The 26630-nt window shown below is 43.3% G+C and overlaps 1 protein-coding gene across 2 annotated transcripts in view; it reads left to right on the top strand.

The window, feature by feature from the left end:
- The window catches only part of SPATA17 (spermatogenesis associated 17), a 115294-nt gene extending 93105 nt beyond the window's left edge, over nucleotides 1–22189 (top strand). For both annotated transcript variants that reach the window (XM_066611708.1, XM_066611707.1), the window contains one exon: nucleotides 21692–22189. In XM_066611708.1, coding sequence (XP_066467805.1) covers nucleotides 21692–21772 — 81 coding nt within the window. In that variant the 3' untranslated portion in view covers nucleotides 21773–22189. The remainder of the gene's footprint in view (nucleotides 1–21691) is intronic.
- The last annotated feature ends 4441 nt before the right edge of the window (nucleotides 22190–26630 follow it).

Here is a 26630-nt window from a genome sequence, read left to right as displayed (position 1 = left end):
CTTCGTTTATACCAAATTAAGAAGATAGCAAACATTTGTGTGATTGACTCAGGGTGGATAAAACTGATGCTTTTTAAAATTGGATTTTTATAAATTACATTGGATGTTTAAAAAGAATGTAAATACTAAGTTTCTCTTAAAGTGTGATTACTGTTATACTGAAGATAAGCATGTTAGTTCTATCTAGAGCAAGGCAGCAATCCTAGTGTGCTTATCTAGGAGTCAAGGCCCAATTTAGCAACCTGCTGTCATAGGTGGCCTTGTGATGGCACAAACGTCATTCTACCACCGTGAGCTATGGAGCCACTGGCAGAAATGGTCAGAGGCTATGTGTGTCCATAGAACCACCTGGACACTCTGCTGGTGCAAATAAGGTGACGGCGGGACAGTTTGTGGGTGGTTCGGGTGGTTCAGGGAGTCAGCCAATCCAGGAGGCTGTTTAAGGCCTTGCGGGAGCAGTGGCGTAGCTAATGATCATGTAGCCCGCTGCCAAGCTCAAAATGATGCTCCAGAAGTGATGTCACAACCAGAAGTGATGTCATACCCGGGCTTTAAAAAAGTGAAAACTGGAGAAAAACCTGCCTCCTCCCCCCAGGAGCTCACCACCCACTTGCTCTTCTGCCTCCCCCCAGCCAGTGGCATAGCTAAGTCATCTATCTGTACCGGGGGTCAAAGAAGATTTTGTAACCCCCCCCCACAACAAAGTCAAAATTAATTAATTAAGTAAGTAAATAAAAAGTGTGCCCCTTATTGGTTAGAGACACTTTGTATTGGCAACCTTCAGTCTCGAAAGACTATGGTATCGCGCTCTGAAAGGTGGTTCTGGCACAGCGTCTAGTGTGGCTGAAAAGGCCAATCCGGGAGTGACAATCCCTTCCACACTGGGAGCAAGTGCAGTCTGTCCCTGGTCTGTCTCCCTGGCTATGGGCCTTCCTTCTTTGCCTCTTAGCCTCAGACTGTTGGCCAAGTGTCTCTTCAAACTGGGAAAGGCCATGCTGCACAACCTGCCTCCAAGCGGGCCGCTCAGAGGCCAGGGTTTCCCACTTGTTGAGGTCCATCCCTAAGGCCTTCAGATCCCTCTTGCAGATGTCCTTGTATCGCAGCTGTGGTCTACCTGTAGGGCGCTTTCCTTGCACGAGTTCTCCATAGAGGAGATCCTTTGGGATCCGGCCATCATCCATTCTCACGACATGACCAAGCCAACGCAGGCGTCTCTGTTTCAGCAGTGAATACATGCTAGGGATTCCAGCACGTTCCAGGACTGTGTTGTTTGGAACTTTGTCCTGCCAGGTGATGCCGAGGATGCGTCGGAGGCAGCGCATGTGGAAAGCGCTCAGTTTCCTCTCCTGTTGTGAGCGAAGAGTCCATGACTCGCTGCAGTACAGAAGTATACTCAGGACGCAAGCTCTGTAGACCTGGATCTTGGTATGTTCCGTCAGCTTCTTGTTGGACCAGACTCTCTTTGTGAGTCTGGAAAACGTGGTAGCTGCTTTACCGATGCGCTTGTTTAGCTCGGTATCGAGAGAATGAGTGTCGGAGATCGTTGAGCCAAGGTACACAAAGTCATGGACAACCTCCAGTTCATGCTCAGAGATTGTAATGCAGGGAGGTGAGTCCACATCCTGAACCATGACCTGTGTTTTCTTCAGGCTGATTGTCAGTCCAAAATCTTGGCAGGCCTTGCTAAAACGATCCATGAGCTGCTGGAGATCTTTGGCAGAGTGGGTAGTGACAGCTGCATCGTCGGCAAAGAGGAAGTCACGCAGACATTTCAGCTGGACTTTGGATTTTGCTCTCAGTCTGGAGAGGTTGAAGAGCTTTCCGTCTGATCTGGTCCGGAGATAGATGCCTTCTGTTGCAGTTCCAAAGGCCTGCTTCAGCAAGACAGCGAAGAAAATCCCAAACAAGGTTGGTGCAAGAACACAGCCCTGCTTCACTCCGCTTCGGATGTCAAAAGGGTCTGATGTGGAGCCATCGAAGACAACAGTGCCCTTCATGTCCTTGTGGAAAGATCTGATGATGCTGAGGAGCCTGGGTGGACATCCAATCTTGGGGAGAATCTTGAAGAGGCCGTCTCTGCTGACCAGGTCGAAAGCCTTTGTGAGATCTATGAAGGCTATAAAGAGTGGCTGTCGTTGTTCCCTGCATTTCTCCTGCAGTTGTCTAAGGGAGAATACCATATCAGTGGTGGACCTGTTGGCTCGGAATCCACACTGCGATTCTGGATAGACGCTCTCTATCAGACGCTCAGCATAGTTAGAGACACTATGCTGGGGTGAAGAAGGCAGTTATTCTCTCCTGCTAAATATAAGAGCAGTGCCATTTGAAAGTACCTCTTTACCCAGTTAGCAGGGGCAACTGTATTATGATACATGGAAACAAGAGCTGATACATATTAATACCTTAATGGTTCCATGCTGTATTATAATAACATCTTATTGGCTCTCAGAGCAATCAGTCTCATAGGTTAGTTTTGAGTTAAAGAAATCCACTTTTTGTTCCATAAAACAGTTGTGTTTTCATTTTCTGGTTTATTGGCCATTACTTTTGATAGCATACAGATATTCCAATGAGGTTTGTTTCATTGCATTCTGCTTTAAATTACCTTTCCAATGATGTATAACATGATGGTATTATTTGTACATACCAATTTTTTCACAGTTTTGGTCACTAGTCTCAAGATCAGCTTGTTGCCCTCCTAAAGCTTGTTGCCCGGTGCAGCTGTACCCCCTGCACTCCCTTAGCTATGCCACTGTGCAGGAGAGGATCTTGGCAGCAGTTGTGCAAGCCAGATCCTATCTCCTTTCCTGACCTGGGCTCAACCTCTTCCTTTCCTCAGACGTATGACAGCAAAATACCTGTTGAGTTATAGGGTTGGACTGTTTGAGTGGTAACTTCAGTAGGTTAAACACACGTAAGTTGAATTATAGTCATTCAGAATTTATCAATATACAATAACTAGATTGTGATGAGTTGCATATGTAGAAAGAAAATTGTTCTCCTAAATTCTTGTTAGAGTTTTACCCGTGGAATGGGGCATTCCTGCTCCCCACCCTGCTGCTACAGCATTCCCAAAAAGCTGTTGCAGGAGCAAAGGGGCTTCTGCAGTGGTGTGGGATGCATCATGGGTGCATACAGCAGGAAGGAGGAATCGGTGACCATCAGGAACCACTCTAGCAGAAGTGGAAGTTTCTGTTTGTAAAATGGTATGTTTGGATTCGACCCCACATGCACAAATAGAAATGTAAGAACACCAGCCCTGTAACAACATTCTTTTGAAGGTTATTGGTGACTCAAAGGAAATAATAATTTGGAAGGAAGAATATCAAATAGTGACTAGAAAGATTTGAGCGCCATTCATTGAAGTTATTTGCATGAGAAAAGGCACTGTCAGCACTTTCTAATCTGTTTGAAAAGGGTTTGTCAGCAACCAGTTGAATATTTTATAAAACCTGATTTTTAATTCTATAATTTCTCAGCAGGCAAATGCCACACTTTGGTAACGTTCTGGGACTTTGAAGAATAAATAGATTCCAAAGAGAAAATTAGATGGTACTTATTATACTGTCCAACTAACAATTCAGTGTCATTTGTCTGTTGCATGATAAATGTCGTGTGTCGCCTGTTTCTATGTTTAATCAGACAACTAGCTTGTTTGGGCATAGGAAGGAAATCTGCCTTTTAATGTCTGCCAGATTAGAGTATAGATACGGAGGATTTCCAAACTATTCTTCTCATTAAGCACTTTGACAGAAAATTCTGTATAGCAGAATTTATGTAAAGTTAACAAAGCTGTTTGTCTATTATAGGGTGACCAGGTACAATGCTGGACAGAGTGCCTATGCCAGCCATCTTCAACCACTGTGCCGTGGCACACTGGTGTGCAGTGAGTGGTCCACAGGTGTTCCACAGGAATTTGAGGGAATAGGGAATAGGTAGTTTATTAATAGGGCCTGGGAGATGTGAGCCCCCACTGGCAGCATGGTGTGCCTTGACCGTTTTAATGTCTTCTCAGTGTGCCTTGAGATGTAAAAGGTTGAAAATCACTGCTTTAACCACTGTATAGAAGCAGGAATTTTGGCAGGTGCAGTTTTTTAAACCCTTCCGTTTGAGCTGCACCTGCCAAAATCCCCTCTTCTATACAGTGGTTAAAGGTACAGGCACTTTGTCCTCCATTGTATCTGGTCACCCTGCTCTATTAGCAAACAAGGAACAAATTTCAAGTCCTCCCAAAAGGACTGGGCTGCCACGATGTACTACACATACTTCCTTGCTCCTCCCCAAAACCATGGAAATTCTTTCTGTGGTTAGAGCTGAACTGATGCCTATTGCTATGAACTTTCACAGGTGAGGCCAGTAAAGAGGGAAAGTGAAAATCCACAGTGGCTTAAAGAACACATTCATCAACTCAGCCTCTCAGTTTGCCCCCAGCAAGTCTATCTCCCTGGGGAGCTGCCAATAAACTTCTTCTGCCCTTGCCCTAATTGCAGGTGGAACAGTATCGCTTTGTACTTCTTCCGAAGAATACATTGGGGTCATGTTACCTTTATCTGACATCTTCAAATCTAGAATTGTCAATAGTTGGAATTATTATAATCCAGGCAAGACAGAGGTTTGGTTAGAAATCCTTCTGAGATGACAATAGTATGTCAATCTATTCTTGATGGGGTTGCACTCCCCCTGAAGTCCTGGACCCAGTTTTGCTCCTGGTGGTGGCTGTTGCTAGGGGTACATTTGCCCAGCTTTGACTGGTACACCAATTGTGTTTGATTTTGTCTCAGGCAGATCTAGCCATGGTTATCCATACCTTTGTTACCTAGCCTATAAATTACTGCAACAGGCAGTATGTGAGTCTGGCCGTGGAAACCACCTAGAAGTTTCAGCTGGTTCAAAAAGCGTCTACCTGAAGTTCTGACAGATGCCCAGTTATGGGATTGTGTAGCACAGTGATTTTCAACCTTTTTCATCTCATTGCACACTGACAAGGTACTGAAATGGTAAAGGCACACCACCAGGTTTTTGACAATTGACAAGGCTGCCAGTGGGGGTTCACAGCTCCCATTGGCCCTATTAATAAATGACCTTCCCCCAAATTCCTGTGGCACACCTGTGGACCACTCACAGCACACCAATGTGCCACGGCACAGTGGCTGAAAATGGCTGGAGCAGCTTTATTGATACAACTGTACTGGTTGCTAGTATGTGTCCAAGTGCAATTCAAAGTGCTGGTTATTACCTTTACCACCCTACACCCAGGGGTTCTTAAACTTCTTGGGAGTAAAACTCCCAAAGTAAGTTCTTGCAAGAGAGGGGGTAATGGAGCAACATGATCCCCAGGATTGCAACACTGTGGGGGGGGGGGGAAGGGCTGTCTTTTACTCACACTTCGCAGCAGCAGGCTCCCAGGGGTGCGGGGAGCCCCACGGAAGCCTCTTCAGGGCTTTCCAAGCCTCCGAAAATGAAAAAAAATAATAACAGCAATCCACTTCTGGTTTGTAATTGCGAAATCAGAAGTGGGTCACAGTAGTTTTATTTACATTTTCTGAGGCTTGGGGAGCCCTGCAGAGGCTTCTGCAGCGCTCCTCACATGGCTGGGAGCCTGCTGCTGTGACGTGTGAGTTAAAGACAGCCCCTGGCCTCCTCCAGAAGTGGTACGATCCTGGGAATCTCGTCGGTCCATTCCCCCCTTCCTGCCCCTTAAAGTGGTAAGGGCAGAGACCCTCAAGCTGGGACGTTCCAACACCCCAGTTTGTTAACCTCTGCCCTAGACAGTTTAGGACCAAAATATTATTTATTTATTTAAAATTTATTCAGAATAACTCAAGGACTGTCTGTCCATCTGGTAAGATCTTTTTAGGAGGCCTTCTTTGGGTGGCAAGAAGAGGGCATTCTCTGGGGTGGCCCCCAGCCTATGGAATTCCCTGTAATCTGAGCTGCAGCAGGCCCCCTTGTTACAAGTTTTCCATTGGAAGGAATATTGAAATTGTTTGGTTTTTTCTTTCTTAGGTTCTGTGTTTTCTTCTGTGTGATTTTTTCATTCTTTCTGTGGATGTTTTAATGATATTGGTTTTTAATACTGTTGTATTGTAAGCTACCCTGGATCTGTAACAAGAAGGGTGAAGTATAACATTTTTAATTGATGAATTGATTGATTGATTGATTGATTGATTGATTGATTGATTGATGATGTTGTAGCTGACCATAAGACACATTGTGCTTTGTGATGAGATTCTGATTCAGCACTTCTTATATGTTATAGTTGTAATGTGTTCTGAAGTATATAAAGCAAATTTGTTAATTTGCATTTATACTCTCTTCGTTCCAGGGACAGAATCACAGGTTGGCCAGGTCAGGTGCAGGCTGAGGGTTCCCACCTATCAAATGACACTTTTGAACTGTTTGATTCCTGAGCTCTCAATTCTGGAGGCAACAGTGGTGCCTAATGCAACTTCATCAGTCAGACAGGGGGTTCCATAGGGACCCCAATACAGAGTTTTGTCCCAAGTCCCCCAGCAACCTGATGCCCCCCCCCCCCATGCTTGGTTGATATGTATGAGCAGCTTGAGTTGCAAAGATCATAGTTCACTTCTTCCTTTTTCTCATCCTCCCCTCCTCCCCACATCCCTTTTTGTGCACTTTTACTTCCTGGTTCTCAACAACCCACAGTTTTCTGTTTCATCCAGTAGGCCAAATGATATTTTGTTCAAACCATTGTTGCTTGGAAAACAGGATAGCAAACCAGGAACAAACCATAGTTTGTGATTCTGGTTTGCAGACAACCATAGTTTGCCTGGTTCTACCAAAATAGCAACCAATAGTTTACTGCAGTGGTTCTCACACATTTAGCATTGGGACCCACTTTTTAGAATGAGAATTTGTCAGGACTCACCAGAAGTGATGTCATGACTGGAAGTGACATCATCAAGCAGGAACATTTTTAACAATTCTTGGCTGCAATCCTACCCGCGCTTACCCAGAAGTCCCATTGACTATCATTGTTAAAAGAATATACATAGTAGCTTGTTAAAAGTACAGGTCTGTAACATTTTCCCAAATGCAGTCATATACCATGGTAGCATCAAGTCTAATATATTAAAAATAAAACATTGAAATGAATGGGGACCCACCTGAAATTGGCTTGCGACCCACCCATTGAGTCCTGACCCACAGAGAAACTCTGGTTTAATGAGAATCTCAAAGTAAGTTAAGAAATGGCAGCATGTGAGGAGAGGAGGGAGCATTTCAGTCAGAGATCCATGCACATGGTCAAACCATGGTATTTATTGGCACTTAGCCTTTAGCATTACTGACTAAAAGAGGGATTTTCATGGAATTTACTTGTGTGGTTTTTCAGCATGTGCAGATAGTCCAGTATTGCCAAGTTTGAGTCAGTAAATGCTCTAAACTTCAGCTTAGATAGCAGCTTTTGGCTCATGCACTTGAAAAGTTATACAAGAATGCAAATCCGAACTATCAGGGAAAAGCCCCAAATTTCTGTCAAGCCCTAATGAGTCAATAGAATGAAAAGGCATAGAAAATCAGGTCAGTCAGTGAAAGTCTGTTATCTGTGAGGATAATTTTATGCTTACGGAGAGAAGATTATCCAAACATAAATTGCTTGCTCCAGTCTGCAAAAACTATTACATTGTCCAGAGCAGAATATTTTTGTCATTTTCCCCCAGAGCTGGATAACTAATGTGGCTTTGTAAGATGGAGGCAAGGAGTGTGTGTACTGTAATAGAATAATGATGTTCTAAGTATTATACCTGCCCTGCATGCCACTGTATAACCTGCTGTTCTGTTGGTACATCAAGTTAGTGTCAGAGCCTGGGACCCAGAGAAGAGAGAACAAGTCAATCAAACAATACAAGACCATGCATATTAAAACAGACTTGATGTCCTGATGTGAAGCTGCTTGATTGAGCAGTGCAGTGTCAACCATGTCTTTCTTCTAATGCTAAAAGTAATGTACATAGACAGAGTGACAATCAGAGTACAGCCTCCCATCAGCTGTAATTAATCTTTTCGTTAACAGAAAGACTAGAAAGCCTCTCATCAGCCACTTCTGAAGTCGGAGAGACCCTGCTTTTTGATGTTTGTATTCTGAGTAAAATTGTCCCCACCAGTTCTAACAAATTGAAACACCAGGCTAATTATGGCAGCTAATGAAGTGTGTGGAATGGTCACAGCTTGTCGTGAAACTGTTCCTTCAGCTCAGATTAGAGTTTCATCAATCACTTTTTTAAACTGATCCAGAATTGCTTCTGCCCGGCGCTTGGCATTTTTAATGCTGTTTCTGTAATTGGTTTTTTCCCCAAAGCTTAGGCTATTTTTTGAAATATTACATTCTCAGGATAGGACACACACAAACTCCCGTTTATATGTGTAAAAAGAATTCATTATTGTTTCTATCAGTTGATCAGGTGGTAGAAAGCTAATAAAGGGAGCACGTGTAAAATTTGATATACTGCTTTTAATCCAGCTAAAGGTAGCAATAAAGCATATACACATATATGCATATGAATGGTTATTACTGGGGGTTTGATGTATACTAACCTAATCGCATAAGACATGGTGTGTGGGCTGGATGGCTTAGATCCTGCCAGAGGTCCTAAATCAACTGAATGGGTTGGATTGCATTCCCCTGTATACAATTCAGGAAAGTTTGGCTTGATTTATGGCTTCCGCAAATGCCCAAGCTGCTGGCAGCTGAAGTTCTAAGTATCTAAGTAGCTCTGGTGTATAAACATTTCGGGCTGAATCTAATGCCTTTGGCCTCTTTCTTTTTCAAAGCAGCAAGAAATGCTGAACAATTGTAAGCATCCTAAGTTTTGGCCCATTTACCCACTTGGTCAACATTCAGTTATATAACTGTCCTTTAGAAATTCACTATAAGTATTAACAGGGATTGGAAAATCCAATGCGGCATGATGAGTCGAGAAGAACCTCCGCCCCCACGACTCAAGTTGAAAATGAGTCATATGAGGGCCTTTTCCGAGTCACCCTTTCACAACTCTAAAGGAGTTGAGTCATCCCTTTTAAAAACCCAGTCATGGAATAAAGGGGGCTGCTGCCAAGAGATGTGTGTGTGTGTGTGTCAGACTACTCCTTTAATACTCCCCTGATATCCCATCTGTAAACAAGACAGGAGGAGATGGTAGGGACTGTGTGAGAGCTGGGCGGCAGCAGCAGCAAGAGGGAGGAGGGTCATGCGCAGCAGCTGCGAGGCTTACCAGGATGACCCAATCCTTGGCAGCTCTACTCAGAAGCAGCCCCACTTCAACTGGTCATTCAATCAGAGTTCCTCCCACCAAGTAACAACAGAGCGGAAACAGAGTGGAAAGTGTGATAGCTATGAACTGCCTCCCTCCCTTCCCTGCCTCCTCACCCTCTTTGGGCTTCTCCAGCCAATCGTAAGGCAAGAACACCCTTGGGCTTCTACACCTGCTGTACCTCAGTCAAAGAAAATATCAGAACACCCATCCTTGGTCAATTGGTTCCTTCCTTCCTATCAGAGATGGGCAAAAGAGCTCACTCCCACCTTCTGCTCTCCCACCCAATGCCAAAGGAAAACATTAACCCTTCCCTCCCTCCTGGCTGGAACTTCCTTGCTGCTTGCCCGGTCTGAATGAGATCTTTCATGCTGCGAAAACAGTAAGCAAGCACACCCAGACACAGGCAGACTCGAGTCTACATTTGTGGGGACAAGGGCCGAGTCAAGGGGCCCATGACTTTTGAGTGTTTTGCTAAGTCTTCCACATGCACGACTCAAGTGTAAACAAGTCAGTGAAAAATGTGCATTTTTGTGACTCCTAGTTGAGTCACCTGACTTTCCATCCCTAAGTATTAACAAATATGTTGAGTCACATTCACATGAATGTGAATATCCTTCTGTATTCAAATGTGTTCAAACTGTGAAACAGAAAACCTTGATCAGAAGAAGATTTAAATAAGCACAGAGCGGAGCCAAAATTCTTCATTTTCTGCTTGTTTCCAGAGTGTTAGAAGTGCCTCCAGTTTGGGACCATTTTCAGTGTTGGTGAAAACATTTGTTTTCTTTAGAGCTTCCTAATTAGAGCTTTCTAATGCTGTTTGTCTCAGTGCCACTGACTACCTTCTTCTTCACCCACACAGTCCTTAGCCTCATTTGCTTTTTTCTGCTGGCTCTGGTTGCCCTTGTGATTTTGATACTGCTGTAGTGATGCTTTGTCTGACTTGATGAAATCATGGATATTCATAACCAAAATAACTTCGGTTAGAACATAAGAAGAGCCATGCTGGATCAGGCTAAAGGCCCATCTAGTCCACCTTCCCGTATCTCATAGTGGGCCACCAGATGCCTTAGGGCAGTGTTTCTCAAACTGGGTCAGGACCCACTAGGTGGGTCACGAGCCAATTTCAGGTGGGTCCCAATTCATTTAATTTTTAATATATTAATATATTAGACTTGATGCACCTTCCCTGGAAGCAGTTGGTAGTCACGTTGCTACCAGATGCCTTGCTGCTGCCACTCATCCTGGAGAGTAGAGGGACTGGGGTTGGGGTCCTGCAAAAATGTTTTGCTTTGGGCCCTGTAGCTCCTAAGGCAAGCCCTGTTTGGGGATACAGGGCACCATTTAACATAGCCATGACAGGCAGAGGATAGGATGCAAATAGGGACTTATTCAGTGTGCTGTATTTCCAACATCTGGATCTGTGCACACATTCTTGGCAGCAGGCTGTAGCATAGCAATGGATGCTTCTCCCCCCCCCCCGCCCTCGGTATTGGTGCTGCCTTCTCCTATTTAGTCCTTGCAGAGGATCTAGTCTTCTACAGCCCAGAGTTCCCAGAACTCCTTAACAGAAACTGGAAATAATTGTGTGTTAGGTTTAGCCTAAAGGTACTCTCTGCGTGTTTCTTTTCTGGGGGGAAAAAAATCTTCAAACTACAACAAAATACTTTACAAAGGAAAGTCTCTCAAGCACATTCCATTTGAACAAGAGTGTCTGATGTACCGACAGGCTACCTTGTTGTTCTATGATTTTATGAAAGAAATCATTAAAAGATGTTGTTTCAGTACTGCATGACATCCTTCCATTTGAAAAAGGATTTTCAAAGACATGCTGGATGAATGCTTCAGAGGGTGGACCACCCTGTATAAACAGTGAGACTCTTTAAAAATCACTTTCATCTATTATTGAGACGTACCAGAATCTCATTCGGAGGGAAAAAAATACCCAAGTCATTGCTAACATGACATATCCCAGTGACGACACTCTGGTGTTTTTCAATTGCCAAAACTGCTGCTTAACCTACAAATTTTTTTTTTTCCAGAAGAGGCTTTGATGTGGAAAATAGTGGGCTATCATTTGCAGTCTCGTAGAATTAATGAACACTTTGCTGGAGTCTGTTGGATTCAAAAGTTGTCTTGATGGGCCTTGCAATCAGTCCCAGCTTTCTGAAACCTTCAGTGGAACCATTTGAAAAAGGCCTGATGTGACCAATATGAAGTCTCACACTAACCTGATCTTTTTCTCCATGCTTGATGGTTCTGGGCTGGCCCTTGGAATGCAGAACTAGTATCTCTACCTTGTTGTCCTATACTTGCAGGATATTATTTATGTCATTTCTCCTTCACTGCAGGACACTGGAATTAGTAAGCGCTATAGATTGTTGTAAATCAGTATGACAACTAGTGTGGTATAGTTGGTGGGTTTGGGGGCTTACAACAAGACTTTGGAATCAAATCCCCACAGTGGTCACAGGATGACTTTGGACCAGCCCCCCCCCTTTTTTTTTTGCTTAACCTACTTCATAGGGTTGTTCAGAAGATAAAATGAGTGAAGGGGGAGAAGACCACCTATTCTGCCCTCCTTGGAGGAAAGGTGGGATAAAAATATAATAAATATAGATTATGTATATGGGAGATATGAAAAAGTGTATTGCCCTGTTACATATCCTGTATTTAACTTTGCCATGTGTATGATGGTGACTGCCATTAAGACAACTGAAGAATAAAACATTTTATTTTCTCACCTTCAAAAAAACTTAAGTGCAACCTATTTCTGTGTATGTCGAAATATAATAACTATAATTCACATTATGTAGGCCAATTATCTTCATAACTTTGTTAATACTAATTGGCATAGCTTCATATTTGACAAATGTCATATAAAAGCCATGAATAAATGAAGATGAAGCTATTGAGCATCTATTCCCTTTCTAAGAAATACTTTTAAAGATTGGCCTGCACTAAACTGAGGTTTGAATTACAATAGCCAATAAGTTCCAAATACCAATCCAACAATTTCATCTGCACATTTGTTTTTTAGCTCTTATTCAGTAAAGTTCAGGGGTATCCATGTATGAAATAGCTTGTGAGGAAATTCACATCACTGTCTTAATTTAATTCAGCTGTAATAAGGACTGTATTAGTTCCAAAAATAGTATATTATCTTTGGCAATTTGGGTTCAAATATAGATATTAGGCAAGTTCAGAACCTGCCAGAACAAAATAAAGAGGGTTGTACTGCTTTCTATGGCGTGAATTATAGGAGAAATGGGGAACAACAGTATCTTGAAATCTATATAGGCATATTTTAATTGAAACACAAACCCCACCCTATCCCAGGGCCTTCTCCTGTAGTATAACAAGAAATGTAGAAGAAATAATTATAATATGTAACCAAGGCAAAACAAACAAGAATAAAATACATTGATCTCTCTGTTTAATCATACATGAGCCTGCTGTCATCATAAAGCCAGTGCAAATTTATGGGTTCTGTGCCTCAAAAAATGCTTAGGATATGACTTGAGGGACTCACCAAGGACAAGGAGTTCTCTAACTGTGAAGAGGCGCTAAGAATGCCTCTGTTTATGGCAGCAATTTTCAACCTTTTTCATGTCGTGGCACACTGACAAGGCACTGAAATTGTCAAGGCACACCATCAGGCTTTTGACAATTGACAAGGCACACCATGCTGCCAGTGGGGAATCACATCCCCATTGGCCCCATTGGCTCACATCCCCCAAATTCCTGTGGCACACCTGTGGACCTCTCGCGGCACACTAGTGTGCTACGGCACAGTGGTTGAAAATGGCTGCTTTATGGCCTTGCTGACTGAATAAGACATCAAGCCATCATAGCTGATAAAGTACCCTAACACAATCCAGTCTAATTCCCCCCCCCCCACCAATAAAATCATGCCACTGGAGCACACCACTCGAGCACCCTGCAAGCTTCCCAAGGGTACACTTGTTCACTTGCCCAAGTGTAAGTCTCTACTGACCTGATGGGTCTACTCTAATCTGTGCCAGCAATTTTGCTGGCAGAAGTCTGAGTGAACTAGGTAGGTGGATTGAAGCCAGGAAGGGGGTTAGAATATTGACAGAGCTGCTCCCATTGAGATCCACTCCCTTCCTAGCCTCGACACATCCCAACTCCATCCTGACACCTGCCCCATTCCTCCCCCTCCCCGTCGCATTCTGCATACCCTCTTTAGACTAGTTTAGACATAACTATTAATAGTTTGCACCTTTGTCGTATTTACAGCCGAATTATACGTAATTCCCCCTACCAATGCAGCTGTGCCAATGGAGTGCACACTGCATCCTTTGGGGGCATGGTAAGGGAACCTTTGTCTTTCTCACATGACTACATGGACTTTTATTATCAGATGTAATTAACAAGATCATGAGAACTGGTTACCACTATTACTGTTTCAGAATCTAAAGTGCCTCCCCGCTGCAATGCAAAATGACATAGAACCACTGGAAAGTGAAGAGTCAATGTGCATTGTGTGTGTTTGATGTGTATCTGAAGTGGAACGTATCCTTCCCCCCAAAATGCTAGTGGAAGTAGCTACAAAGTTTCAATCTGCTGGGGAATGAGATGGGTCCAGAACCATGCATTCCTTCTCAAATCTGGAAAAGAAGAATTGGGTAACATCTCTACTGTTTCCGTTGGAGACAGCTTAGGGGACGGTTGAACAGTACTCTAAAAGTCTTCGTTTGGACCACTTGTAAAGAGACAATCAGATAAAGAATTATTGAAACTCAGAAGCAGTAATTATAAACCTTTAATAATTTCTGTTTGATTCCAATTCCTTGATTTATAACACTGAAAGATGTACACACTGGTTCTTAAGAGGCTTGGTCAAAATTTAAGTACAATTATAATGAAATGTTTGTTGCATAAATTAAACAGCAATTAATATGTTTTCTGCCTCTGTTTGGAAGATAAGATATTAAAATAATGTTGTTAGCAGACTTCCCACTGTGAGAATAATTTCCTGATATTTGTACAACACATTATCATATGCTTTCTGTCAATAACCAAGTAAACTATCAAGCAGGAAAAGTACTGTGATGAAAGTATCATACAGAAGGACATAAAATTGTTTTATGATGGCTAGCCAGTATCATTTATATTTTAAGAACTAATGACAAGTTGATTCAAAGACTACTTATAAAGTTATTAAAGTTGAAAATTGCCCTCCATTTTAGTTAGTCTTTGTAAATCAGAGGGTTTTTTTTAAAAAAAAATTGTCAACTTTGCTTGCATTTGCAGGAGGTAATTAACCAGTGAGTTAAACATATTGTTTTCAGAAGCATTCCTCAAGTTCATTGAGAAATGCCGTTCAATTCCTTGGTAGATGAATTGCAGGCAAGGAAGGAACTGAGTGTCAAATGAATTGTGGGGATAGAATCATAACCATGTGAGGGTAAATTAAATGTTTGTATGATAATATAATAGAGGAGGTACAAGGATCTCTTCTCATCTTGAGACAGCATTGAAGATCTAAATGACTTGATTTTTTTTAAATTGATGAATCAGTGCAATTAACTTCTTTAGGTAGTCACAAAATGTTGGGAATGATCGTTCCTTTCTTTGATTAGCTGATAAACAACTTCATGGATGAAAAGTAGAATATGGTTGAACACACATGGTTGCTTTAATATTACTATACTATACAATGCTGTGTTATTGTCCAGAATCAACTGGACTCTGCCCCCTTTTGGGATCCATGTCCAATGACCCGGTCTGTCAGCCTTCCATTACATTGGAGTGCAAGCCGATTCTCTGGTAGTAAGAAAGCAGGGAGGTGGATTCCTCTGGTAGAAAGAAAGCAGGGAGGAAGAAAGCATCCCAGGAAGGTGGATGTTGTGGAACAGGTGCTCATGCCAACAGGAACAAGTAGTACAGGAGTTTGTGCTGACCACGATGTGGGATATCCCTGTCATCATAGTGATATAAATGCCTCCCCAGTCCTTGAACAGTGTGCCTCAACTCACAAGAGATTGTGACCTCTCCGAAGACCTGAGAAATTTCCTGGTGCATTTGTGACTTCCTGCACTGTAATTGGGGGCCAGAGGGAAGAAGGCTGAAGAAAAGACAGATGATGGTAGGGTACCTGGTAGGGTTCCCACCAAGAAAGACTGTTGGAGAGTGGAACAGCAGTGTGACAATTAGATCCCTTTCCTCTCTAAGTCTTGGAGCAAGAAATGAGAGAAAATCAGTGGCAGTGAAGCACTGCAGACTGCAACTGGCCCTCATATCCTGCACAACTAAAACTTTTCTAGACTGTACTATATTGGACAATATGATTGCCAAATGGAGAAACATTTGCCACCTCTAGGAACAGGAATCCAGCAGTCTTGTTGGAAAAATTACTTATCTGATATTACACTGATATGATTCGCAAAGCAGGTAGGTTAAACTGTTATAGCTGCAGCCTGTGCTGTCCCACTGACTTCAGAAAGACTTCAGTCTTTCAAAGTACATACAAAGTACTGCTGCTGGACTAATAGTCCAATCCTATGCAGACTGATCAACGTAGGCTGTTCTATGTAGGGCTTTGCAAAGGCGGAAAAAACTTCCACTGACACAAAATGGCTGCCAGCAGAGCATAGAGCGTTCAAACATTTTAAAAGTGCTGCTGCACAAGGTTGCTTTGCTCCAGGTTTATTGCCAGAGTTGCCTACACCTGCCAAAGCAGGGAAGGCAGGGGAGGGAACGAAACGGGGTGAGGGGACGTGATGGGGTGGGGAATCAATGGGAGGGGGTGGATCCAGTGACAATGCTGTGCACCAGATCCTAACCCCTTTTCTGCAGCCTTCCCACCCCCTTTCTCTTCTTAGATTTGCGCCAGCAAAATCAGAATAGCTGGCACAAGGTTGATTGCGGGTCAGGAGGCTTATGCAGGGGTAAAAGGATTTGTAGCCCAATCCTGAGCTTCCCAGTGCCCAGGGCTGCAGCAGTGCTGAAACGGCTACCATGGTATCCTAAGGGGCTGGGAAGCACTGCCAGAAATACTTGGAGTACCCCATGTAGTGACCAGGCAATCCCAATGGATCTCCTCGGATCTGTGCCTGCTATTGAGTGGGTGCAGATTCGAGGAGACCCATGTTGGGTCTCCTGTGCCTTGAGAGGTGTTAGGATATGGCGGCAGAGCCTGTCGCCATCTCCACTTCTGCCTCACTCCCTCACCCTGCCACACCTTCCCCCTACCCTCTCCCACCCCAGAATAACTCCCCCCGTGCCCAGACTCACCTGTCTGGTGCTTGCCCGGAGCTCCGGGTGGTGGTCCTTGGTCTTCCACCTGGCATTGGTTCAGTGCGGGCTCACACTGGGTCAGTGCCCACACTGAGCCAGTGGTGAACTTCGCAACCTGCTTTACAGCACATTTTGCGACACTTGGTACTGATGCGGGCCGCTCTGGATCTGGCCGTTAAATCCCCTTTCCCTGCTGAACCTCCTGATCTGCCCCTTCAGTAGATACAGTGCACCCATTTTTGGTGCAGCTGCACCAGCAGGGGAGGTAGAGAAGAGTAAGATTTGGCTCTTAGTTGCACATTGGACTAAAATCACTGCCCAACGCAAGAAAATCCTGCCCCATCATTCCAAATTTCTGGAGGCTAAAAGTAACAGGAAAGTAGTGAGTGAACAAGATATTATATTAAGAAATACAGATAAATGTTGATAACATTATCTTTTTGGCAGGCACTTGAGACAGAGCCTTCTTGGTGGCAATGCTGTATTTGTGGAATTCCCTCCCTTGTGCACCCTGTTGCTTGGCTTTTTAGCCATTATTGAACATGTGTTACTTTCATCAAACTGTTTTTATGCAGTTTTGTGCTCTTTTGCTATCATAATAGGGAAAGATGGGAGATACATTTTAAAATGAAAAATAATGACATTCGTAGCAAACAACAAGCTACGCAGACTGGTGTCTCATATTATCAAATCCTATCATCCGAATTCAGAGGCTCATGTGTGCAAATCTCATCTATGTCATTTCCTCCACTTAATTTAGCGGGCAGAATTGGTTCATTTGCACAGGTGGATCAAGTTTCATCACTGAAATGAATGACAACACTTGCAGGCCCAGAAATCCTTTGTTAGCACTCTCATGCCAGAAATCACTGGATTGGGGTAGTGAATGTAACTGTCCCTAATTGTAACTTCCATAGGAACAATACTCATTGGAGGAAAAAATGCACCATGGAAATCTAAGCCAAGGAGATAAAATGTTGTGTGCTACTTTTGCAACTTTACACTATAAAGTTGCAGGTGATCTATCAGTGATTTGTGGCTCTTCATTGACATAAAGCCCACAACCAATAGTGTGTGCCTGCTCCATAAAATGGCAGCATTTCTTATTCAGGATGATTATTTTGGTAGGGTTATACATAAGAATTAGATTGCTTTCTCCATGGGCAGTAATTGTTAGTCATGATTAGTTAGTTAGACCCATCTCATCTCCCTCAATAGTTCTTGTGAGCAATACTACTTAAGGTGTCTAAAATGTACTAGTGGGAATTGAAAATTATAGTGCAGGCCCCTTTCACTAGCTGAAATATTTTAAACCTGTTTCACTGAGGCCAGTATTGGTGTCAATGTACTTTGTGTGAAAAGTGCAATAGAAGCATTAGTATTTGACAGCCCTTGTTGAAATAAGTGAAATTAATGGAGCTCTTTTCATATACGACAAGGCCATGGCACCCCTTTCATGCTGCTTACAGACAGAGAAAAGTCAATACTTTTTTATTACTTGATGCTGACCTACATTCTGCACTACAAGTGCCAGGCCCACTAATTGGTTTCAGTTGTGAGGAAAGTTTGCCCCAAAGAAACATTGGAGCAGATAAATCAATGTTTTTTAGGGTAGCTTAGTGGTTTTGAACACTTGAAATGACATTTGTGCTGTATTGACAGAAGGGGCTGTTAGACTCATTTTGTCATGTCAGAAGCCCTTGTACTAGTTGGAAGTGTTAACCAGTACTAATACATTTACGAGAGAAACCCTTCTTCATAGGATCAACATTTTGCTTTAATAGCAGATTCTCCCCCCCCCCCCCCCGGTAAATAGCACTGCATGGCCATTAAAAGGTCATGGAGTGTCTTGCGGCTTCTCAGTTCAAAGCTCTAATTTTGCCATTACAGGCATTAGGTTTGCAGGAAAGACATGGCGAGGACCCCTAAAGTTAAATGGAGGAAGCCATAGTCGTGCCATTGATTTTTAAGCAGAACTTCCCACTGAGTCCCCCTCAAATATCTATGCTACCAAGTGCCTCTGGGTGGTTTATTCAACATAAAACTATAGTCAGAATGTAGCAGACAGTCTTTGAAAGATCATCCATCCTGTCATTAGCATTTGAACATACGGTTAATAAGTAGGTAGAATACAGACTTGGCACTATGTGTCATTTTAAAGATAACTAAATATAAATGTAGAACCAATCTTTGAATGTTCTGTGCATCTATTTAAGATTGCATATCCTATCTTTGAAGCAACAGGCAAACGTCACTGTTTTCCCTCAAATGCACAAGCTGCTTGGACTTCTGTCATGCCTTAAGTTTAACACTGAAGTTTTAGACTGCCAATAAAGATGACTTATTGGGGGGGAAATGCAGCATGGAAATCTCAAGCAAGAAGCTAAAATGTGTGCTGCTTTTGCAACTTTATAGTGTAAAGCTGCAGGTGATTTATCTGTGCGAGGTCATGAGCCTACTCCCCAGGACAAACGTAAAGCAAAAATCGCTTTGAAAGCAGAAGAGGGGGTAGCATGGCCTCCAGGGGCCAACAACATTGAGGGTGCAGGCAGGGGCCATCCTTTGCCCACCAAGGCCCTTCCCCCACTCCTGCCACCCAGTTTCAGAGTACAGACGATTCACAGGGCTTTCAGGGGCCCTGGCTATTTGAATCCCCCACCTCTCTCTTATGATCATCTAACATGGAGTTCTCAGCCAGGGTTCAACCACTAGTAACAAAATAATTCCAAGGTTTGCTGTCTGGCAGAGGCATCAAGACTCCCTAAGGGACTTCTGGGGTGCCAAGCATAATATTAAGTAAACTAAAAGGCATTAGAACAGGGGTGCTCACACTTTTTTGGCTCGAGAGCTACTTTGAAACCCAGCAAGGCCCGGAGATCTACCAGAGTTTTTTTTACAATGTTCGCACCATCATAACATATAACATTTATGTGTACAATGTATGTTGGTGTACCTTGAGCCCCACTAAGTATAACAGGACTTACTCCTGAGTAGACATGCCTAGGATTAGGCTGTGAGGCTGCAATCCTAGCCACACTTACCTGAGAGTAAGCCCCATTGAGTACAATGGGCCTTACTCCCGGTGTTTCCTCCCAGAGGCACCTGAAGGGGGGGTCGGCACTCTGCGATCTACTCATTTTGCCTCACGATCTACTGGTAGATCGCGATCCACCTATTGAGCACCCCTGCATTAGGACAAGAATTGCAGCCACTTCCATAGCAAGAATGGAACAAGTGCCAGGGTTTCAATCAGCCCCATAACTTCAGTCTCCTTTGCCCTCCTTCTGTCAGCCTTTCCAGCATACTCATCCTGGGACATTGAGGTCCAGTGCCTTATAAGCTAAGAGTCAAAACTGTGAGCCACAAGTCAGGATTCAGGACCCATTAGATCCAAAATTGTTAGAAGTCAGCTCCTCCTTTGAGAAGGGGGAATTATCCCAAAATGTTGCCCAAGGTCAATCAAGTTTTGAAACTCTCAAGATTCAGCGGAAGAGGAGGGGGCCTCCAATTCTAAACCCAAGGGCACCAGTCCTGGCCCCAGAAAACTTATGGCCGGTTCTGGTGTTTTAGTTTTTCTTGAATGTTAGGAACATTATTATGAGAATCAATTAAACCTTGACATGTCCTTTCATTATTTGCCTTATGAGGTGGTGAGTTCTTACCTAGTTGTAGTCTGCAAGATACACCCACTGGCCCCATTATCAGATCCAGTTGTTTAAATGTGTGTGTGTGTGGGGGGGGGAATTAGCTAAACAACAAGATAAACAGTACAGCTGCCAACACAAAGTGATCTTAAGCTGAGGGAGTGAATGGCACAGCAGACTCTCCCTTTGTCATTCTGACTTGAATTGAAGCTGGACTTGGGCTTAGTTCCAGCTCAAAAAGCCATTCACTTCAAAGGCATCTAAATTGTCCCAAGGAGATAATTCTGGCAGTCAGATGTTACTGTCTGGCAAGTCATCCTAATAGCAAAAGCCGTCTGCTCTCTCAAATCAGGGCTTATTTCAAGGGTCAGAAATGACCAGTTCTTGTTTTACTCAGACAAGAGGGATAGGAGCTGCTGTAGTAGTAGTAATAATAATAATAATAATAATAATAATAATAATAATAAAGGTATTTATATACCACCTTTCTTGGTCGTCAGATTTCTCCTCAGACTTTAATTCAAGGCAGTTTACATAGGCAGGCTGTTTAAATCCCCGTAGGGATTTTTATAATTAAAGAAAGGTTCTATCTTTCAAGAATCTCACAACATTTCAGATGGAACTTTTGTAGTCTGTTATCACTTTCTGGCCTCCTCCCACACAGGCTGACAAGCAGCTCCTTCCAAAGAGCAGGTGGAATAACTCGGCTCAGCTTGTCAGCTGCTTCAAGGTCTCGCCATTCATGGTGCCGGTAGCCTCGAACTGGTGACCTTTGGATGTTATCTTCAGGCAGGTGGAGGCTCAACCCTCTAGACCAGACCTCCTGCCCTGTACTCATACCCCATACTCATTTCTATATGAGTAAAGGAATACCAACAGCTATTTTGGAGGGGTTTTTTGGATCATATTTTTGTTTCAACTATGAGTCCATTATAGTTTACTGTCTCCCTCCCCTTGTACCCCCAGTGGAATTCATAATTTTTACACACTCAATAATGCAGAGCAGTTTCCAAACATCAAGTTGTAGCAATCTATTAGTACAAGCTAAAAGGAGCTCCAGATGCATTACATTCTTGGAATCAAGCACAAAACATATTTACACGAGAATCCCTGTATTTAAAAGGAAAGAAGTTTCTAGCTCTTATGACAATATATTCTGCAGAATCAGAAGCAAAAAAAAAAAGGCCTTATTTGGGGATTTCAACAGTCAATGTGTGGGGCTTCCACAGTTTTCTACCCATCAGTTGACCCCAAGTTCTCCCCATGCGACTACAGCTCATGCCTCCCTTTTTTGCACAATGACGCGTTAAAAACATGGCAATTTTGGGAGGGCCCAATATAAGTCGGCATGGGTGGTCCTTATAGAATAGGAACCAAAGCCCAATGTTGTACTAGAGGTTTAGAGCCAGAAGCGCAATCTGAAACATTGCCAATTTAGGGACCAATTCAGAGCTGGAAGGTTAATTATCTTAATTAACTTAATTAATACTTTTTACTCTTTGTTTTCTTTAGGACTTCCAGATTAGGCTGCCATCAATTCCTTTGTTTGGAAAGTTTGGACAACAGTATTCCAGATCTGGGCCAATAGCGTAAATTCTTCTCTGTAAACCATGTGTATGAACATTGGAAAGTTGGTAATAAAGTTTTTTTTTAAATGTACAATAAACATAATCACGATGCACTACTATGATGCTACCTATAGAAACCCCCAGTATATAGCCTAGTTTTGAAATTCTGGATGAATGGTTCCAGAGCAAACAATAAATCAGTTTGAATTGTTTTCATCATCATAAGTTGTAGAAATTTTTGAAAAGGACATGAGTGAGTGAGTGAGTGAGTGAGTGAGTGAGTGAGTGAGTGAGTGAGATCCATATTTTATTTTTATACTCACAAACTCTTAATATATAAAACCTCTAGTCAGTTTTCTCCATTGACTAGACTGGAAATCAAAGACATTTTCAGAATGAGTTCAACAGTGTTAACAATTCGATAAATTTACTTATTTAATAATAATAGTAATTGCCTTTACCATTGATTCTGATATATAGTATTTTTCTTCAATGGAAAAATGAAATGTAAAATAAAAAGAAATAAATGATGCTTGTTATAATGATGCTTGTTATAATGATGAATTGTCACCTCTATGTGATTAATGCTTCAATCCTATCTCCCAGCAGTTTATGATATTTTGGGCACAATCCTAACCAGGTCTACTTAGAAGTAAGTCCTATTTTGTTCAATGGAGCTTACTCTGAGGAAAATGTGGTTAAGATTGCAGCCGCAGTTACATGTTGCCCGCTGCATGCTGTGAACATGAGAACAGCCCCACTGGATCAGGCCATAGGCCCATCTAGTCCAGCTTCCTGTATTTCACAGTGGCCCACCAAATGCCCCAGGGAGCACACAAGACAACAAGAGACTTGCATCCTGGTGCCCTCCCCTGCATCTGGCATTCTGACATAGCCCATAAAATCAGCAAATTGCACATACACATCATTGCTTGTAACCCATAATGAATTTTTCCTCCAGAAACTTGTCCAATCCCCTTTTAAAGGCATCTAGGCCCGATACCGTCACCACATCCTGTGGCAAGGAGTTCCACAGACCAACTACACGCTGAGTAAAGAAATATTTTCTTTTGTCTGTTCTAACTCTCCCAACACTCAATTTTAGTGACTGTCCTCTGGTTCTGGTGTTGTGTGAGAGGGAAAAGAGCATCTCTCTATCCACACTATCCTTCCTGTGCATAATTTTGTATGTCTCAATCATGTTCCCCCTCAGGCGCCTCTTTTCTAAGCTGAAGAGGCCCAAATGCCTTTTCATGTGGGGGGTGGGGGGTGACCAAATGGCACTGGAGAGGTAAGTAAAATACCTCTCGGTAATCCACCAAGCTATCAATGGGTCTCCTTGGACTTGTGCAAGCTGTTTAGTCCAAGGAGCCTGGAGGGGTGTGTGTGTGTTGGGATGGGAAACTGGGATAGAATCTTGGTGTGCGCTAGTGCCATTAGCTTGTGCTAGTGTACCCCCTCTCACCCAGGGGTCACCCAGGGGTGAACCAGTCTTTGCTGCCACCTCATCTGCTCTGCTGCTGTGTCTGGGAGCCATTGGTTTGTTGTTGGGGGGGGGGCCCCTCTGGCCATTTGCACTGACAGCTTCTATGACACCATAAGAGGACATTAGGCAGTGGATTGCAAGATCCACTGATGTAGGCCCACTATTGGGCCATAAGGCTGCAATCCTATAAATACTTTCCTGGGAATAAGCCCCATAGAACATAACAGACTCACAGCCCAATCCTATCCACACTTTCCTGGGAGTAAGCCCCATTGACTGCAGTGGGACTTACTTCTGAGTAGACATGCTTAGAATTGGGCTCTCACTTCCGAGTACAGCTGCATAAGATTGCACTGTAAATCAATCCAATTGATAATCAGGTGTAATACTCATAAGAGGGTAGAGTATCATTGGCATAGTACCAAGGGAGCAGGCATTTTACACTCCAGTCCTAAATATATTTACGTTGATTTGAATGGACACACTAAGCTAGAAAATAATCATATAATCCACCCAATTTACATATTCCCAGTTCTAGATATCACTCCTTCAGTGAGGGCTATATTAGTCAGTCTCTCTCTCGTGAGTGCACAAGTGCTCTCTTTGCAAGGAACAGCTAAATGCTGGGATAGTCATAGCCACATTATTTTACTGTTTCATAACATCTGATGATAGCTTCTGGAATACAAAGAAAGGGGAACCATGCCCTCAGGGGCAGATGCAACACATACATCATTTTCTAAATGACAGCAGTACAAATCAAAGATGTCAGACCCTAAAGCCCCCCCCCCTTCCCCATTTTGCTGCCTCTTTGTACTTTTGGAGTAGCTGATCACATTCAAACTTTGGAAAGTTTTGTATTTCTGTGCCAAAACAGGAAATGAATATCCTTAATTCTGGTAAGTGGGGCATAGCAACCTAAGGCTAGTCCCTCCTGTTAGGATTTAATTTCACCAAATAAATCGGAGTGCTTTTCTTCTTTGTCCAGGGGGCTGGACAGGAGACGTGTGCACAAAGGTGTTGATGAATAAGGGATGCCGTAGTAATTTTTATATGTGAGGGCTATTTCTTTGATTGCTCCAGCTTCAAAGTAGTTCATCTCCTCATGATAATTCACCCTGTGTTGCTGCTTACCTTTCTACCACATTTTCCCATCAGTCCGATTAGAACTGGCAATGACTTTATCAGATTAATCTTTCTTTCTTGGTTTTTTTTAAATATATCTGACCCCAGGATAAACATAACCTATGCCAAGCAAGCCATCACTGAAGCTGCTGGATTGTTCACTTGCTGGTGGTACTCTGCATATATTAAGGTTAAAAAGAGTACTTCCAATTCACTCTAATCCACGCGCTCATCTATTGTGTAGCCTTCATTCAATCTCTTTTCTTCCTCCCAAACAGGCCAATTTTAATAATTTTTTCCATGTGCCAAAATATGCCTGTGAGTTTTATGAGACAGACTTAAGAGATGACTGCACTGTGCCCATTTGGCACTAATGTAATTTTGTAGGAAAGAGTGTACTTAAAAGCAATGGATATGGTCTTATTTAATTCAGAAATTCATGCTCATGTCTACATCCAGGCTTATATTTCACAATATATATTTACTACTACTACGGTTTTAGGCTGGAATTCGGCTTCTGTCTGTTCATGCAAGAAGAGTTAAAACAATAGCAAAGGCAATGAAGTGGCTAGGAATGATAATCATTGAGGAAGGCCCTTAATATCACTTATATGTTCTTGTGATTATAGAGAAGTTAAGCAGTGCTTAACTTGATTATTCAATCAATCCTCCCTTTTTGTTCTCTTTATTCTGCTTAAGTGTTTGCTCCCTTGTAGTCACTTTAGACAACTGCAGGAGAAATGCAGGGAACAACGACAGCCACTCTTCATAGATCTCACAAAGGCTTTCGACCTGGTCAGCAGAGACGGCCTCTTCAAGATTCTCCCCAAGATTGGATGTCCACCCAGGCTCCTCAGCATCATCAGATCTTTCCACAAGGACATGAAGGGCACTGTTGTCTTCGATGGCTCCACATCAGACCCTTTTGACATCCGAAGCGGAGTGAAGCAGGGCTGTGTTCTTGCACCAACCTTGTTTGGGATTTTCTTCGCTGTCCTGCTGAAGCAGGCCTTTGGAACTGCAACAGAAGGCATCTATCTCCTGACCAGATCAGACGGAAAGCTCTTCAACCTCTCCAGACTGAGAGCAAAATCCAAAGTCCAGCTGAAATGTCTGCGTGACTTCCTCTTTGCCGACGATGCAGCTGTCACTACCCACTCTGCCAAAGATCTCCAGCAGCTCATGGATCGTTTTAGCAAGGCCTGCCAAGATTTTGGACTGACAATCAGCCTGAAGAAAACACAGGTCATGGTTCAGGATGTGGACTCACCTCCCTGCATTACAATCTCTGAGCATGAACTGGAGGTTGTCCATGACTTTGTGTACCTTGGCTCAACGATCTCCGACACTCATTCTCTCGATACCGAGCTAAACAAGCGCATCGGTAAAGCAGCTACCACATTTTCCAGACTCACAAAGAGAGTCTGGTCCAACAAGAAGCTGACGGAACATACCAAGATCCAGGTCTACAGAGCTTGCGTCCTGAGTACACTTCTGTACTGCAGCGAGTCATGGACTCTTTGCTCACAACAGGAGAGGAAACTGAGCGCTTTCCACATGCGCTGCCTCCGACGCATCCTCGACATCACCTGGCAGGACAAAGTTCCAAACAACACAGTCCTGGAACGTGCTGGAATCCCTAGCATGTATTCACTGCTGAAACAGAGACGCCTGCGTTGGCTTGGTCATGTCGTGAGAATGGATGATGGCCGGATCCCAAAGGATCTCCTCTATGGAGAACTCGTGCAAGGAAAGCGCCCTACAGGTAGACCACAGCTGCGATACAAGGACATCTGCAAGAGGGATCTGAAGGCCTTAGGGATGGACCTCAACAAGTGGGAAACCCTGGCCTCTGAGCGGCCCGCTTGGAAGCAGGCTGTGCAGCATGGCCTTTCCCAGTTTGAAGAGACACTTTGCCAACAGTCTGAGGCTAAGAGGCAAAGAAGGAAGGCCCATAGCCAGGGAGACAGACCAGGGACAGACTGCACTTGCTCCCGGTGTGGAAGGGATTGTCACTCCCGGATTGGCCTTTTCAGCCACACTAGACGCTGTGCCAGAACCACCTTTCAGAGCGCGATACCATAGTCTTTCGAGACTGAAGGTTGCCAATACAAATACAAAGTCACTTTAGTGAATTATTGTAGATAATCCCCTTGATAAACCCCATATGGGTTTCAGTCACTTCTAGGCTCCAACTTCTTTTGTCACTGGTATCGGGTTGGGAAGTGGATGCACCATGGCCAATCTACTAGGGAAGCACTCCTTGAATACT

The sequence above is a fragment of the Tiliqua scincoides genome, chromosome 1 (genome assembly GCF_035046505.1).
Source record: "Tiliqua scincoides isolate rTilSci1 chromosome 1, rTilSci1.hap2, whole genome shotgun sequence".
Classification (NCBI taxonomy): domain Eukaryota; kingdom Metazoa; phylum Chordata; class Lepidosauria; order Squamata; family Scincidae; genus Tiliqua; species Tiliqua scincoides.
Note: the sequence above shows the minus strand (reverse complement) of the source record. Positions and strands in the feature narration are given on the sequence as shown.